The sequence below is a fragment of the Spodoptera frugiperda genome, chromosome 4 (assembly GCF_023101765.2).
Source record: "Spodoptera frugiperda isolate SF20-4 chromosome 4, AGI-APGP_CSIRO_Sfru_2.0, whole genome shotgun sequence".
NCBI lineage: Eukaryota > Metazoa > Arthropoda > Insecta > Lepidoptera > Noctuidae > Spodoptera > Spodoptera frugiperda.
Window position 1 is genome coordinate 10,986,407 of NC_064215.1, and position 17,847 is coordinate 11,004,253.

Below are 17,847 nucleotides of genomic sequence, written 5' to 3' on the forward strand. Positions count from 1 at the left end.
ATTTAAAGAACACAGGTGTCACTTAATTGATGAATAAATGACTATGATTAAATTGGCAGACAATGTCAAACAGATTGGGTTACATTTATTAATTTATCTGGCTAATTATCTAATAAGCCATAAAGGAATCTTCTGTAACAAGCAAAGCTTTAGTTCCTGTACTTAATAGTTATAACACATCTTTAATATTGTAATATTTGCTTTGACGTTCAAAAGTGCCTTCCCGATCTAACTATATGAAATAAATAATTTTGACTTTGACTTGGACATGATTAAATGGTAACCAAAACTACCGATTAATCGTAAAACCAGTGTTGCTAAGCAACAGTATAAACTATAAAATGCTTAGACGTACCGTCTTCTTGGAACAAGACGTAGGTAAATGCAAAAATGTGACGTATAGGTAGGTACTATACTAAGTTTAATTAATTCTAAAGAATGTCATGTCCTCACGACTTCTGGGCAGGAAACGAACCAGGTACCATGGATGACGAACACAGACTTCCAGTTTGTGAATATATTTTCTATTTCATAGAAAAGGTGTACTTTTGTATGCCGCAGACATTTTAAAATACTTAATTTCTATGTTAAGAAGGTAGCAAGATAGTTCCTGGATAATATGTAGGTAGATTCAGATTCATTAGAAATAGTGGGTAGATAGATAATTTTACCTGCTTTCTTATTAGATTTTTTAATCCAAGAAGCATTAACTACTTTAGAGGGTGATTGAAAGATGTATATTAATTTATTTGTTAATCATGTGTCGTCATGTCATCATCATAGAATGTGTTGCTAAGTGCAAATCTCGAGAACAGCTGAACCGATTTCGCTACTTAATTATATTTTCGTTGTGTTTGTTATTGTTAGGAAAAAGTTGTTATAAAGCAAAATGCGCAGAAATATTGCCAATGCGAAACAAAGTTCGCGGAGTCCGTTAGTTTAAAATAATAATATTACGCATTAAAAGTATTTACCTACTCATTTCGGTGTACTTATTGAAGTCATCATACCAAACTAGGTACATATTACCTAAATAATAATTACCTATTACCTATGTTTGAAATAAAATCGGGAATAAGTAGGTACATCGACGATGGTCCGTCTGGGTGAGATAAATCCTACATATTTATGTCAATGATGACTACCAGTCATAAAATGTGTTTATAATTAATTAATTACACATTAATTATACCTAACCTAGCTGTTAATTTAATTTATAATACCTAATTTAATATTCAATTTCAAGTTATCATATTCTCGCCTCTACCTACATTCTTTCATAATTAAAAATCATTCTGTGATTCGTATTTTTTTAATTGAAAATTGACGGTAGAAGTTCCAAAACCCGAATAAGATTATCTAAACAGTCATTTTAACTAAAAACCGAAAGAATCTACCCATTAATAAGATGTGTGTGAAAGTACCAACCCAAGTCAAGTCAACGGTTGCGCCGAGAAACGTATTCAAATTTGAAAATAAGAATGGAATACTAAATAGTGATGCGTTCAAGCCTCAATGGAGTACGGACGCATTCGAATCGAATCAGTTTTCGGAAAGCCGAATACCGAGTATCCGACTAGTTTGTCTACATTACTACGTGTAAGGTTCAAGGCTATTTTATTCAAATTGCATATAACTGGTTATTTCACAACATTTCACATGCCACGGCTTGAAGCCAGACTGGCCTTGACCGTTGAAAGTGTTTGAAGCAGATGGATTAAATACGTCAAACGGACAGAAATTACCTATGTTAATCATGTATTATTTTCAAAAGATGTTAGATATCTCAGTAGCTGTTAAAACTAGTTATTTTAATGAAAAAATCTTTATGTTCCTGTCCTTTCTACCTACTTTATAACGAAACGTAGGTACTCTGTAACACATACCTGCTATCCTGATAGCTTAATCCATTATAAAATTAAAATAAATGCGGTTATAATAATTTGATTGCGGTTTTGATTTGCTAAATAGATACCTAGGTAATGTTACGAAATCAATCTAACGATTTCGTTTCGGAAAGAAGCGAAGGTAGGCGAATATTTAATTAATAAATGTAAAAGTAGGTTATTTGTCTTATTAGTGCAATTACATTTTAAAACTTTATCTTAAACTCTTAACTATTGTTGTCTAATATTTTTATCTATTTAAGTATAATAATATCATTCAACTATTACTAAACGTAAATTACCAATCGAATAAAAAAATCCGATTCATAAGTAACTCGCAATAATAGTAATTCTAATCAATTATATGAATTTAGACGTAAAAGAAAACATATTTACATATTAAAAAAAAAACAAATATACATAAAATAAACAATATTCCAAGTTGGACTTGAATTACTTTTGGTACTAGTAACGCCATCTACATATTTCGCAAACAATTTTAACTAACGCTACTCGCCACTAGATGGCACTGTTACACAAGCGCCATCTGGTGTCTTAATACAAAATGAAATTAAACTCACCGTTAACGCCACCTAGCGGCGAATAGCTGAACAAGTATCTCACTTGCTAAGCAACAATCCAAACAGCGCCATCTAGCGAAAGAACACTGCATCCAATGTGCACTTTATAAACACAACTGAAAACTGTTGACTTTCACACATTTCAATAATATTATTAATTTTTCACGTTTTATATTGGTCGTTGGCACAATTTTTGTTTAATTCGTTCACTTCATGAATATTTTTAACACATATTTTACACTGGCACATGTGGTATTTTTTTATCATATTTATCTGAAACAAAAAGAAAACATATTGTTAATATTCATATTTAAAACTTATTTATAACAAAACTAAAGAAGTTTAGTAGACAAAGACTATCAAAATCATATTGGTAAAGCATTCAGACTACAGTCCCGTACCAACCCTACAAGAATGTGTGACCTAAATACTCAATATACATTTTTAATCCTTCAACACCACACATTTTCAGGAATTACTATACACAATACATAGTGAACAAAGAAGAGTAACCTTATCAATATACACCACGGGACTTCTCAAATCTGATGTAATATAAGATTAATATCGGAAATGTGAAAACAAGCACATGGCAGAAACACTAATTAGACATTCATAAACTAAGCTTATAGGACTTAATACATATAATCATAGACTTTCTATAAGTATTATAATTACTATAAAAACCTTAGAAGCATGCAGTATGACAATAATTTTGATGACGAAACACTCAATATCTGATTGCAATGCCAAAAGTATCAAGATAAACGCCATCAATAATTGTTTTTAATCTTTCAATTTGAATTTAATTATATAACATAATATATTTATTTATGTCAGTACCACAATATAAAATACTGGTATATTGTTGTTAATTATTTATAATTATAAATTAATATTACGGATCACATTTTAAGTATTCTAAGCATAAAGAATGATTTTTCTTACTCCAAAATAAGTGATTTTGTTGTGTTAATGAATTAAGAAGTTGCCAAACATAATATTGCCTATGTGGCATATCCACATGTCTGTTAAATATTTCAGTAGTGAATGCTATTTATGTTAGAGGATGAATATGTAATTCCAAACCACACATCATGGTCATTTGGCATCCAAAACACCAACCAATAATCGATAATCAATATAATTGTTTATATTTATTTCATTAGTTTTATCACATTACCAGTTCTGTAAACTATTGTCCCGCAAGGTGCCATTGTAAATACAGATGGTTTATAAATAGAAAAAATAAATATAAACATTATGACCTTTCTAGAATGTCCTTCAAAATTAACTTGTTTTTTTCATGAGTACACTACAGTTTTTATAGCGAAAAAAAATTTAATACATACCACAAACACTTCATCCAGTGAAATACTAATCCAGGATACGAAATTCATGATGACACAGAGATGTAATAAAACAACCAAAGTATTTTCCAACCTAAGATTTGAAACTTATTCTAACACTCTTGTACACACGTTTTAAATAGGATACACCGAAAAACTGGGCTTGGGCGGTGACTGTTGCGTAAATAAGACAGCTCTTATGAATCTAAGGTCACCTTGCAACACACTTTTAAACTGAAACTTTACAATTAGCCTGAAAAATGCAAGCACGTGCACATAGAAATGCACCTATTATGCACTAAGTAATTTTGTCCCAAAATTTTACTAATTCACACAGTAGAGGGGCCTAATGAGCGTCTATATAGCACAACGAGCCGGTAATTAAGGGTTTACAGGCAATTTAACACGTGAACTTTATAACCAATTCGAATTACAGCGGCTGAAAAAACTACACAAAGAAAACATATGATCGATCGAAATTGAAGTGCACATGGACTTGTCTATGGTCGACCTCCTGTCAACTTTGAGGAACGGGAAATGAATAGACTATAGAGGACCACTCGAAAGATTGAAATCGTATTAAAAAATATTATTCGATAAGTAATAAATATTAAATTACTCTGTTTGATTTTATTAAACGTATAAATTTACTTTTGTACAAATACTTCTCCTTTTGAGTTCACGACTACACCGCAATCGGGTTATAAAAAATTCAACTAGTAAGTACAATAAGTATGGGAAATTACAGATAGCAAAACAACGAATGATATTCAGTAAAAATCTAATGCAGGTACTTACCATCAAGTTGTTAAAAGCATATGTGAGGTTGTAACACTTTACTTGTGCAGTGTAAAATACATGTAGGATAATCACGACGCATTCAACGACGACTTCAATATCTACAAAAATCGTAAAGTTTTACTTGGATTGAATAAGAATATAATTATTTTAAATAATAGGGCCTATTTCACAATGTTTTATAGATAGTATCATCAGCTTTATTATCGGGTAGAACAGAATAGAAACACTCTTTGTTGTACACGATAAAAAAACATAGGACAAACATTAAGAAAACTATAGTATGCAATGGACGATCTTATCAATAAAAAGTCATATCTTACAGACAAGCTTTAGATGGATAAGCAGTAAAGGAAAACGTGGACAAAATGAATACTCTTTCAATAGTGGTAAAATGGGCCCTCAAAGATTTTAAAAACTTACCGGGTCATTGTCCACCCACAAACTCGCAAACTCAGTTTCGAATTTATCAACAATTTTCGGATGTGATGTTACAATAACGCTTTCATGATTTGAAACCATTGCATGGGAGGACCAATTCAAAGAACCAGACATTACAAAACCTGTGACTTTGACCTTAGGCGGGACTTTCACTGGTTTTTTTGGATCTTTCGCATGAGAATTTAACTTTTCGGCTTGAGCTTTTAATAGTTTTTTACGATGAATGGCCTTTGGCCCGTCAACAATGCAAAATTTGTGGTGCATTAAAACAGTCTTTTTGCTGGGCTGCACTTGGATGAAACCTGGAATAAACACATTGATTTCAAATCATTATTTTAATACCCTTTAATGTGAAATTAAATAATAATATTCAACTTACTGTATTCTTTTAACTTTTTAATTTGTGATGGTGGTTTGAATGCCGTATCACTGTCAACTACTATTCTAATTATGACATGTCTTTGTCCTAATCGTATAATTGCTTCTGATATTTCTTTGCTAGTTATTAGATACATACAAACGTCCAAGGTCTCACGTGTAGCATTTATGTATGTGAGTAGTTTATAGCAATTTAAATCTCTACTTTCACATATCAAGATATCTTTCGTTGGCGGTACTCTTATTGCATGTTGAGTCGCGTCGTTTGAGAACACTATCACATCATTTATATCACGGTTTCTAAGATTTTGTGTAACTTCGCACATGTCGTCAACAGATATCGCAGGTTCATTTCTTGGTTTAAAAAAATAGTTGTAAGCTTTTTTTACTATTTGTGTCGCGACAATCACAGTAGCAGTTGACAAAACAACAAATTGTGCTTTTCTCCAATCCATCGTAGTTAACTTACAAGGTACTTTAAAACTAACAAATTAAAAAGAAGTTTTTAGAATATCAATAGTCCACCATATCGTCCACGCATGTAACGTAACTAATTTTGCTGGTCACAAACTGATTCGGTTTTTTTCTGGTACCCTCAAAATCAAAACAAGTATTTTAGAATATTTGAAATGTTTCTAACATTGTGTCCGCCTTTGACTTTTTTTCAAATAAGACTAATTTTATTAATTTAAATAACTGATTATTTATTGTTTAAGTTAAAATCAAAAAGGTTTTAAAACTTTCAGATTTTTGTATTACTTTGACATTATGGTATAGTTTATTCTTGAGGCAGAATGGTGTAATGTCCTTGGCCAGTCTGTTATCTTTGATTTAAAAAATAAATATACCAACAACAACAAACGGAGCAATTTGATATTTTTACGATAATATATTACAAATAAAACTGCCTCTGCAGTGTTCTATTCTTCTGTTCGACAGATTTTTGTGGAAATAAAGTGCTTTTATGTATAATTTATCTTGAAGTTTAAGTATAATATTAAATAACAAGTTCTAAAATTAGCTATGTGTTACACGGGTTCTGTGCGTCGCATTTAAGAAAAACTAAGATGCCAAAAATACCGTATAAACCTGAAAAAACACATGAGGACGACGATGATTACGAAATTGTGTCTTTCGAAGACTTCTGTGACAAGTCTCCTGGTTCTAAAACCGATCTATTGACGTTGAATGATAATATAAACTATCGTCTTTGTTACGAAAGTGATAAGAATTCAAAATTGAATGAATTGGAAGGCGAGAGCTCCAGAGCTGCAGATAGGCAGACGGAGACCTCTTTAAATGGCCCCACCAAAGGTGTCACATTTAAGAGGAAGCTTTCAAATTCGTTTGCCCCCTTTGGGCGGTACAACAACAAAGCAGGCAGGGCTCCACTGTTCAGCGGAGTTATTCCTAAGCCAAGAAATGAAGGAGAGTCAGGAGCCAGGGAGCATAGGTAAGTTAAAACAATTAAATTCATACACAGAATCCTTTGGTCCATGGATGGGTTAACCCCAGAATGCGAGCTAGTACAATATTTATATAATTTTCAATCTTCTTCATCCTGTTATCCATATTCAATCATCTTTTCAATGTAAGTGTACTCTACACCTAGTCTCTTTTCTAGGTACTTTATTTTTGGTATAAGTCAATTTTAAAGCAACTTCTCTAGTCTTAATTATTTAATCAGTTCAAAATGTACAACATTGAAATAACCATTGTTATCTTCTGCATAAATTATTATTTGATTTATTACAATAGTTGTCCAATGTTTATGTTCTACAAATTCCAACTAGAACCAAGAATGTTCTTATCTTAACTAGTTATAGAAATTATATATAAACCTACATTTCTATTGTGTCAGTTTACTATATGAAGAGAAGTGTAGTACATACTATGTGAAGAGTATGTTAATTTAGTACTTTCTGCACTACCACACACTAATATGTTTTATTCTTTGATTATATAAGTACATATAATCAAAGGATTCACAGGTAGGTTGAGTTTATTATTAGACCGCACGGTTGGTGCGTCAGCTGGGCAAATGGCTACCGTGCAATGGGTAGTGGGTTCGATTCCCGTACGGAGCAACTTTTGTGTGATCCACAAATTGGTATTCTGGGTCTGGGTGTCATGTGTATGTGAACTTTTATGTTTGTAAACGCACCCACGACACAGGAGAAATCCTAATGTGGAGCAATGTTTAAGGCGGTAAAACTTTTGTCTGTTGAATCACTTAGAATTAATTTAATTCTAAACACTTTAATTCTAAGTGATTCAGAGCATCAGAGCTGATATAAAAATGATTGCTGTTCGTTAGTCTCACTAAAACTCAAGAATGGCTTGATCAATTTGGCAAATTTTTGTCTTGATTTATTTGCCGAAGTCTACAGTTGGTACACTGGATCAGCTAGTGTGTGATAAAGACAAAGAACTTCAGTATTATTTACAACAAATATTCTTTGTCCATCACTATAATTTTTTTTTAATTAAGGCTATTTTTAACACAAAGTAATCACTAACTCACTGCAACTAGATTGAAAATTGAATAGCAAAATTAAGTCAGTGGGTCATTTTAAGTGCGGATTCAGTTAAGACTTTGTCACATGATTAATCATTCTTTGTCCTTTACTATTCAATACTTTTAATCTTTGATTGTCTAATAAATTGTCTAATCAACGTGATATAAATAGCAACATTATTCCCATTTTGTGCGATACTCTGTATAGCTCTGCTTGTTGGTTCTTGTTAGATATATTTTGTTCACTTAAGGAAGGAAATATGGAAAAGTTAGTGGGTGTTAATTTGGAATTTGAACCTACTTATTTGAGTGTTAATGTGTGATTTTGTGTGGCAACATATTTTACTTAGTTATTGATATTTATTTTACTACAAGCATTTTCTACCATTGTATGTGTGCAATGAACTAATGTATTCATTATTAACTATAAAAATGTAATGTCGTTTGCTGACTCTTTACTCTTCATCTACTCTACTCAACAAATCTTTTTAAGGAGGAAGTCGAAGGCTACTCTTCAATTATAAGAGGATGAAGTATTTACTTTTTATAATTGTTAAATATTTAAATCAAATTTTATTGTTCACAGATACCAGCGCTTTTCGGAGCGTCGCAACATATTCCAGCGAGTCTGGGAGCACTTGCCCGGGCTAGGGTCAGGCATGCTGGGCGTGGCACTGGTCTGTGCGCTGTGTGTGGGCGCCTGGTGGGCTGTCGGCGGCGCTGTGGGTGGTTCCTGGGGAGAAGAGCATTACAGGTTTGTGGTGAAAGAAAGAGAAACTTTTATTGCATTTGCTGCTACCGCGGAAGACCTGACGGGCTGCTGGGGTTACTGCTTTAAGAGCAGGAGTAGGATCGGGGTGGTTTTTAGTCAGTAAGAGTCTGACACTCACTCTCGCTTCACCTAAGATGGAAGAAGTAATTAGATGATTTCCCCCTCCCCTCCCCAAAGTGCAATCATTGGTAATACGGTCAATGTCGATCAATGCTGAAGATTTGCCTTCAACAATTACCTGTTTTTTTAAGCAGGGGGGGGGAAGGGGAATCATCCAATGGCTTTTCCCGCCTTGAGGAAGGCGAGAGGGTCAGACTTTTACTGACTAAAAACCACTCCGTTCCCACTAGTGCTTTCCGAGTCGGAGAAAATGTAAAGAGTAAATGACGAAAAGACACTAGGCAGCAGCACTCAAGTATATCATTGCCTTTTAAATTACCTACGACCTCCTATCCGGCCTGTCAAGCGTGTAAAATATATCAAACGCTTAAACCTTTGTTATACAGGAGAAGCTCATAGTTCAGCAGGGTAGGCTGACTGGGATGTTATTGTAGGGAAAGTAAACAGTTTTGAAAGTCAAGAGATAAAGTGTTTTTAATCCTTTGGTGCAGGACCGTTTTATCTAAGATAAGAGGCTTTTCACATTGTAGGTATGTAGCAAGATATAATGGACTTTACACATAATTATTTAGAAATTATTACTGATAATAGGTAATTGGTTTTGTATTATATTTTGAAAACTTATTAGAAGATTAATAGATATAGATAAGGACATCTCATATACTCTTGCAGAGTTTTTTTTTGCTGTTTGTATTATGCGATTTATTTATTTAAAGAATCCTTACAGAGAATACACACACATCTATACACATATTCATAAACACACTCAAATAGACTTGTGCTCAGTGCCGGCGTAAGGGCCACTGACACCCCGGGCGAAAATATTATGGCGCCCACTTGAGGGAAGCAATATCAAGTGTTAGTAGTAGTTTTTCATTTTATTGGCGCCCCCCAGACTTTGTCGCCCTGGGCCATCGGCCCATGTAGACCCCCCTAACGCCGGCACTGCTTGTGCTTCTTCAATTACAAGAAATCACAGCTAAAATATATTCTCACAACATTCATCATGTAATTACAGAAAACTCTGGGAAAGAACACATCCAGATGCGATTAAGAAACCCTTATCACCGATGCCATATGAAAAGGTACTTTATTTCAATTTACATACCAATCAAAATACAATACCTCAACACAAAAGCGATAGATATACAACTAATAAGTAGTTTCCTATACAGCAAGCTCCGGAGTACCGGTACCACGATCACAATAACTTGAGTACAAAGAACAAAAGTAATGCTACGGAGAGGAAGAAGACAGATCTCAATAAGAAGAATGTGTACCCTGAGAGGACAGTGGAAGTACTCCAGGATATGTGTTCGAAGGTAGATGAGAAGATGAAGTTCGATTGCTTTTGGCTCCCTGATGCCAATGAAAAGGATTGCGTTAAACGAGGTAAGTTTTCGTTGTGTTTATTACAGTATATTTTAAGTATTCAAGTATTTATTGCATCCATAATGTACACAGGTGTTAGAAAATACAGTATTTAGTCACTATTATGGACCCTGTCGGGCACAGCAAAATATAAAATTCGTAGTAGAGAGGAAAGACAAGTAGGTAAGCAAGGACTATTCACTTGAGTTGTCGTGGTTGGGGTATAAGTAGTGCGCTCGGAACTAATTGACCGTTCTTAGGTGGTGAACAGGGGTGAGGGGTTTGCCTGCTGCTTGCAACGCATATGAGATTAAACAATGATGATTGGTGACCAATCTCCAATTGAGATATCGTCAATAATAATTGTTCAATTATTGAAACAGTTTAATGCGGTCGACCAACTATGTAGTTCCATGCACAATATGATCGATAGCAACACGACTCTGATCATATTCAGTCATATGCTATTGCCTCGCATGAGGTGATTGGACAGGGCAAGTGTACTTTTGATTGATTGATTCTCAATAATATCTCGGAGTCCAGAATAAAATTCGGATTTTCGCTATACAAAGCTTTATTAATAAAAAAAGCAACATCACGCCTTATATCCCCGAAGGGGTAGGCAGAGGTGCTCATTACGACACGTAATGCCGCTTTATTAATAATAAAGCTTTTTCAAATCTTAATCATTGCAAAGGTGTTAATTACCGGCTAGATTAAACCAACCAATCAGAGCGCCGAACGCGCTCTCGTTTCTTTTACTTTATCCGTAAAGCAAACTTATACTAAGGACAATTGATAGTGAACCTCGTTTTAACTAGGATTGGTTTTCACTCTTAACCTTCTGCACGTTTTATGAACGTAAAATATAAATACCTCACATCCACTTTAATTAATTCTGTTGTATGATTTTTATTTAATTGGTTTTATAATTTATACCGCAATACACTCGCGTGTTTAAACGACCTTCATGTAAAGCGTGTTGAGTCTGTGTTGTTTCATGATAAATAAGATTTCGAATATATTTTGTTTTATTATAAAAAAATTAAATCAAATGTAGCTTTCTAATTATCTCTACCGAAAGACTGACCAAGTGATCAACCGCGCTCCTTATGTGCATCAGCATTTCTATTTTAAGATTAGAAAAATCAAATATTTCTTTTTATTATCCATTTCGGAATAGTAATAATTCAGTAATACTAGTAGTAATAGTTCGACACCTTCCATTACTTTAGGAAACTTAACTTACAATTATTGAAAGTCGAATTATACATAGACAATATAGGTATTTTAAATGGTACTGTACCCTACTGTATGTGGTACTTCTGGTCTATATCTAAAATATGTATGTATATATACTATACAATATACATAATTATCTACCTCTACCCTACTACCAAACGAATATGAAACCACAATCTAATAGCACTTAGGGAATGTCTACCTTCTAAACGTAACGATATGTATGTATGTAAACGTTCAAAAGTGCCTTCCCGGATTTGAAATATTTTTTTTGTCTTTGACTTTGAAACAATACATTTCCATTATCACAATTGCAGGATGCTGTTGGAAAACAACAGAGACGCAAGGAGTGCCGAGCTACTTCCATTCGACTCGTTTCTTCCTCCATACGGAAGATCACGGAATGGTGGCCTACGAGCAAGTAGCGCCACCAGAGGGCTGACTGACAGACAGACATTTTGTTTTTTCTAATTAAGGTGATATTTGCTGGAAATTTAATGCCCAGTTGTATATGGTAATAGGCTTATCACCACCATTACAAGGGATATAACCAACATATTAAATTTATATAAACTGCGGCGGTTGGGTTAATTAGTTTCCAAACCGATATGACCTTACAGTGAGCATACTACTTTGGCAAAGGCCGGCAACGCACTTGTGATTCCCTTCGGGTGTCCATAGGCGGCGCTATCGCGTGACATATGTATGTTTTAACACCTTGCTTTGATGTTCAAAAGTTGCCTTCCCGGTCTATTTGAAATTAAAAAAAACTACTTTGACCGTGTTGTGTCGAATACATTTCGAGGAAATTGTCACAATTTATTGCAGGATGCTGTTGGAAAACAACAGAGACTCAAGGAGTGCCGCACTGCTACTATCCATCCCACTTCGACTCGTTTCGCTTCCTCAACATAACTGAAGATAAGCACGGTATGGTGGCCTACATGGAGAAAGTCCGTCCGTCAGGATATCCAGGGGACTTCGACATCGCCAGGATGGACTTCAAATATTTGTCTGATGATGCTTTGCAAATTAAGGTATGGAGCGTGTTATGCTTTAACCCTTTAACCGCCGCAGTTGTATATAACTTAATATTTTATAGTTGCTTATATACAACTGCGGCGGGTGTATATAAGCAACTTAATATTCTATAATTATTATATACAACTGCGGCGGTTCAATTTTTTTTTTCACACTTTAAAATGATAAATGATAAATGATATTTATTTTGCAAATAGGTTATAAAATAACACTTTTACACGTCAATCTCTTAAATAACTAGATGAGGCCGGCATTTCCTATCCGACTACTCTGAGAAGAAATGCCGAAACAAACTCAGAGGTCATAGTCTCTTTTAAAGTCCAGACAAAATCAATTAAAGATGTCGGAGAACCGTGCAAGTTGATTCTGTAGTGGTCTTTTGAGGAAAGAACCACAGCAGTTTGAGCGGACCTGTTCAGATGGCAGCACGCATGTGTCAGTTTACAATCAGCTCAGCTGACGGCTGTTGCTGAATGATCCGACGAACAACACCAACCAAAAGAACATTTGGGTAGGCCACACAAATGCTCAAACTGTCAGAATATAATTTACTAAAAATAAAATGACTAGCAAAAGTCTCACACGGTCCTCAAACTAACAATTTTAAAAGGAAATATAAAAATATAAAAGGAAAAAAATATAAAACAATGTCAAATTAAGTTTATGTCAAATTGTATAAAAAATGTAACTATATGTTACAAACATGTCAGCAAGACCTGTGTGGACATTATAGCAGTTCATTCCCAAGCCTGACTATCCTCCAAGTAGTCTTTTATTTTATAAAAAGCTTTACTACAAAGTTTTTCTTTAATAACATTTTTAAATTTACCTAGGTTTAAACTTTGAATATGGCTGGGAACTTTATTGTAAAAGCGTATACATTGACATCTAAACGAACCGCTTATTTTCTTAAGTCTAGTAGTAGGAACAACATATTTATTTTTATTTCTAGTGTTGATATTGTGTATATCACTGTACTTTTTAAATAACTTTATGTTTTTATGAGCATACACTATATTTTCATAGATATATTGAGAGGCAACAGTCATTATATTAATTTCTTTAAATAGTTCCCTGAGAGAATGCCTCGGACTAAGATTATAAATTGATCGAATGGCTCGCTTCTGCAGCACAAAGACAGACTGAATGTCAGCAGCATTCCCCCACAGGAGAATACCATATGACATGATACTATGGAAATAACTAAAGTATACTAGACGCGCTGTATTTACATCAGTTAAATTTCTAATTTTTTTAACGGCATATGCTGCTGAGCTGAGCCTTTTCGACAACTTATCTATATGTGGGGCCCACTGTAGCTTAGCGTCTAGAGTTATACCTAAAAAGATAGCTGAATCTACAGGGTCCAACTCCCCGCCCTTGATTAGCACGCTGGTTTTGACATGCCTAACATTTGGTGTTGTGAATTTAATGCATTTAGTTTTTGATTCATTAAGTAGCAAGTTATTGGCACTAAACCAGCGTACTATTTTTGAGAGAGCACTATTTACATGATCACTGACTAATTGTCCACGTTTGAGTTTAAATAATAAAGAGGTATCATCAGCAAACAGTACTATCCCATGGTTATCCTTCTACAAGGTAAGGTAAGTCATTAATATAAATAAGAAATAAAAACGGACCGAGAATTGACCCCTGCGGAACACCCATCCTAACAACAGACCCGGCAGAAATTTTCCCGTTAATCTCAACTCTCTGAATTCTATTACTCAAGTAAGAGATAAGTAGGTCCAGAGAGTTGCCCCGCATTCCATAATGGGATAGCTTCCTGATCAGTGTTTCATGAAGGACACAATCGAACGCCTTGGATAAGTCACAAAAAACACCCAATGCGTCCCCTGAGTCCTCCCACGCGTCATATATTGATTAAGAAGTTCAACACCGGCATCAGTTGTTGAAAGGTTAATTAGTTTCCGAACCGATATGACCTTCAAACCTTCAAGGAAAGAGCATATTCCTTTTTAAAAGGCCGGCAACGCACTTGTGATTCCTCTGGTGTTGCGGGTGTCCATAGGCGGCGCTGATCGCTTACCATCAGATGACTCGTCTGCTCGTTTGCCACCTATTTCATAAAAAAAGTTAAGTCAATTGGTGGTGTTTAACTGTTAGGGTGCTTTTCCATCAGTGATGTGCTATGTAGCTATGCTACAAAGATGTAATAGTTAAGCTGTGAAACTATGTGACCGTTTCCACTGATACTAAGCTATGTAGCTGTGCGAGGAAAATGCGCAGCTCGAGTATACGTATATCGATAGTTCCATATAAAAACATAGCTGAGTCCGTTTCCACCAGTGCTAAGCTATGTGTGCCAATGAATATGATTGGTGGAAGCCAAACGCATCCACAGCAACGTAGCATACCACATCTCTGATGGAAAAGCACCCATACTCTCTTCTTGAGTCTTTCTAGCTCTGTCCAATCATCAATGCTATTTTGATTTCCAGATCTACGACGCGGAACACAAGAGGTTTGAGCCGATGCAGCCCGAAACATCGATAGTGTCGAAGCCTCTCTCTCAGAAAAAGTACAGGGTGGAAGTCGACGGGTCCCTTATGGGATTCAAAGTCATCAGGAACTCTGATAATGTTACTATGTAAGTTCATTAATGATATATTATATATCTGTTTCATTGCTTGTGTAAAATACGGGATAAATGCTGCGAAATATCGACTGCCAAGTTTTTTTGTTTTGTTTTGAAAGAACGTTGGGATTAGGATTTTCTCCTGTGTCGTGGGTGCGTTTACAAACATATAATTTCACATGCACATGACACCCAGACCCGAAACAACAATTTGTAGATCACACAAAGAGTTGCTCCGTGCGAGGATCGAACCCGCTACACGTTGCACGGCAGCCAGTTGCCCAACCACCGCGCCAACCGTGATTTATTATTGACAATGTTTAGTTAAAGAATGTTTGTCCGAATGGAATGGATTTTGATGAAATGAGTATATGGGTATGAGCTGACTTGGGTGATAGGATATTTTTATTCCATGGAAACGCGGGAGAAGCCGTTGGCAGAAGCTAGGTTTGTATATGAAGTGCACCATTGTATTCTAGTACAGCGTATAGGTCAATTAGGTCAGCTGGTATTTGATAACTCGATAAACGTATCTATAAGCAAAAACAAATATCCTGTTGCCCTACATACATATTCGTAACCAATATATTAGTATTTGTAACAATAGGAATGATGACGTGGTATGAAAATTAAAAACCTAACTAGTCCGTCAAAATATTATAGCCGCATTTTTTAATTTTATCATATAAGATAACAATACCTAGATACAACGAATCAAGGTTTAGGAGAGGGAGCAAATACGTAATTTCTGCGTATAAAATGTACCTAGAAGTGACGTCACGCGATATTTCTTCAAATCGATATTACCTTCGAAACTATTTGTTTCCTTTAGAAAAATAAAAAATACGTATCTAATGTTTTAAAACAATTTACAAGACGGGCATTCAAATAAAAATTAGTCATCTACCCTATTCAAATTGATATACCTTTTGTTCCCATTTTGCAGTGTAAACACCCAAGACATAGGCGGTTTGATCCTATCAGACAAGTTCCTGCAAATGTCGGCTGTGCTACCAACGAGCCATATATTCGGACTCGGAGAGAAGCGGGCGCGCTTCATGAATAACGTCAACTGGAATACTTTCGCACTGTTTAATAGAGACAGGGCGCCTACTGAGGGGGTTAGTATACTCTCAAGGTTCCACACTTAACAATAACCAACCCAGCAATTAACATTTCATTTAAATTTGAACTTTAAATCATATGTCGTATGATATATTTCATAACGTCAATAAAAAATAGCCTAAAACAGCGGTGGGCGCGCTTGCAGCTAGCTGTCGGCGCGCTGTAAGTGCGCGTTGTGTGAGTGAGGTTACCGGAGGCCCAATTTCCCCTTCCCAATCTTCCCAATCCCCGATTCCCTAACAACCCTTAAATTTCTAACCCCTCTAACACCTCTGGCGTTTCAAGTGTCCATGGGCGGTGGCGATTGTTTACCATCAGGTGATACGTCTGCTCGTTTAATGTGGTCCATAAAAAAAACTAATTTCCTCACATGTCGTCGCCCTCTCCGCTAACTGTCGTATCTCACAAACTGACGTATCTGCACTGACATTAAATAGATACCTTAGGGCTTTAGGGCGACTACAAAATTAAAGAATAAGCCAAGACCTATATAAAAAACATTTTAATTCATTGATAAAGCCACAAATAACGCATCTACAGTAATTTAACTGTAACGCCCGATCGAAAAACGGTTCCCTGGAAAAACATCAATTGGTAGTTGGGACAATTAGCCGGGAGGGTGACGATGTATCTCCTACTTATCTTTGTAAATAGTATCCCGATTATTCTAGGTGAACCTATACGGCACGCAGCCGTTCTACTTGGCCGTGGAACACGACGGGAACAGTCACGGCATGCTACTGCTCAATTCTAACGCTATGGGTATGGTACACCCTGTGTATATATTGCACTTTTGTTTGTAGTTGTAGTTGTAAAGTCGATCTTATGGTTGTGTTGTAAAGGTTTAGTTTTGTTTGTATAGTGTACAATGATAATAGTTTTGTTTCAAAGAGGAACTTATTTCAACATGTAAATTCATGGAAATTCCTAATTGTTTGTCGATTTCTATTTTAATATTAAACTTAACAAACAAATGTGTATAAATGTTATCATTGCAAACCTTAATCTATGAACTTAATCACTATAGCGTTCTTAAGTCTATGCAAAATACAATTCGAGGTTTAACAACAAGATTTGCGCAACATTCAAAGCTTCTGCTTTAGAAAACATCATTAACAGCTTCACTCTAGCAGTCATTTACCGGATATACTTAAACCAGATCCTTATAAAATAATTCATAACGAAAACAATTGCATGAGAATTTTTTACTAAGTAACCATTAATTGACTTTGAGTGTGGCAGTAAGTATATTATTATTTTTGACCTACAAACAACTTAAAAAATTCTCAAATAATACTAAAAACATCTTCCAGACGTGGTCCTCCAGCCGACGCCAGGCATAACATACAGAACTACGGGTGGTATACTGAACTTCTTCATCTTCCTCGGACCCTCGCCCAAGGAAGTAGTGGCCCAGTACACTGAGTTAGTCGGACGACCATTCATGCCGCCTTACTGGTCGCTTGGATTCCATTTGTGCAGGTAAGATTATGATGGTCATCGTTAGCGCGTTTCTGTCACACATCTAAAGTCAGCGAGAGTCCACTGCTTGACTGTGGCCTCTTGTTTGTACATAAGATTGGTTTGATATACATAATCTCCACGCTTGGATTGGAGATTTTT

The 17,847-nt window shown here is 35.3% G+C and overlaps 2 protein-coding genes across 6 annotated transcripts in view; one reads left to right on the forward strand and one right to left on the reverse strand.

Annotated features, from left to right (window-relative positions):
* Positions 1–6,019, reverse strand: part of LOC118272940 (mitochondrial cardiolipin hydrolase) — a 112,959-nt gene extending 106,940 nt beyond the window's left edge. For all 5 annotated transcript variants that reach the window (XM_035589680.2, XM_050693375.1, XM_050693372.1 and 2 more), the window contains exons 1-4: positions 5,435–6,019; positions 5,038–5,357; positions 4,615–4,715; positions 2,468–2,740 (exon numbers count right to left, since the gene is read on the reverse strand). In XM_035589680.2, the coding sequence (XP_035445573.2) occupies positions 4,686–4,715; positions 5,038–5,357; positions 5,435–5,888 (804 nt within the window). In that variant the 5' untranslated portion in view covers positions 5,889–6,019 and the 3' untranslated portion in view covers positions 2,468–2,740; positions 4,615–4,685. The remainder of the gene's footprint in view (positions 1–2,467; positions 2,741–4,614; positions 4,716–5,037; positions 5,358–5,434) is intronic.
* Positions 6,020–6,250: 231 nt separating this feature from the next.
* Positions 6,251–17,847, forward strand: part of LOC118272939 (uncharacterized) — a 50,018-nt gene continuing 38,421 nt past the window's right edge. The window contains exons 1-9 of the mRNA XM_050693377.1: positions 6,251–6,886; positions 8,538–8,705; positions 9,862–9,928; positions 10,007–10,235; positions 12,285–12,493; positions 14,963–15,111; positions 16,046–16,220; positions 16,896–16,986; positions 17,538–17,706. Coding sequence (XP_050549334.1) covers positions 6,501–6,886; positions 8,538–8,705; positions 9,862–9,928; positions 10,007–10,235; positions 12,285–12,493; positions 14,963–15,111; positions 16,046–16,220; positions 16,896–16,986; positions 17,538–17,706 — 1,643 coding nt within the window. The 5' untranslated portion in view covers positions 6,251–6,500. The remainder of the gene's footprint in view (positions 6,887–8,537; positions 8,706–9,861; positions 9,929–10,006; positions 10,236–12,284; positions 12,494–14,962; positions 15,112–16,045; positions 16,221–16,895; positions 16,987–17,537; positions 17,707–17,847) is intronic.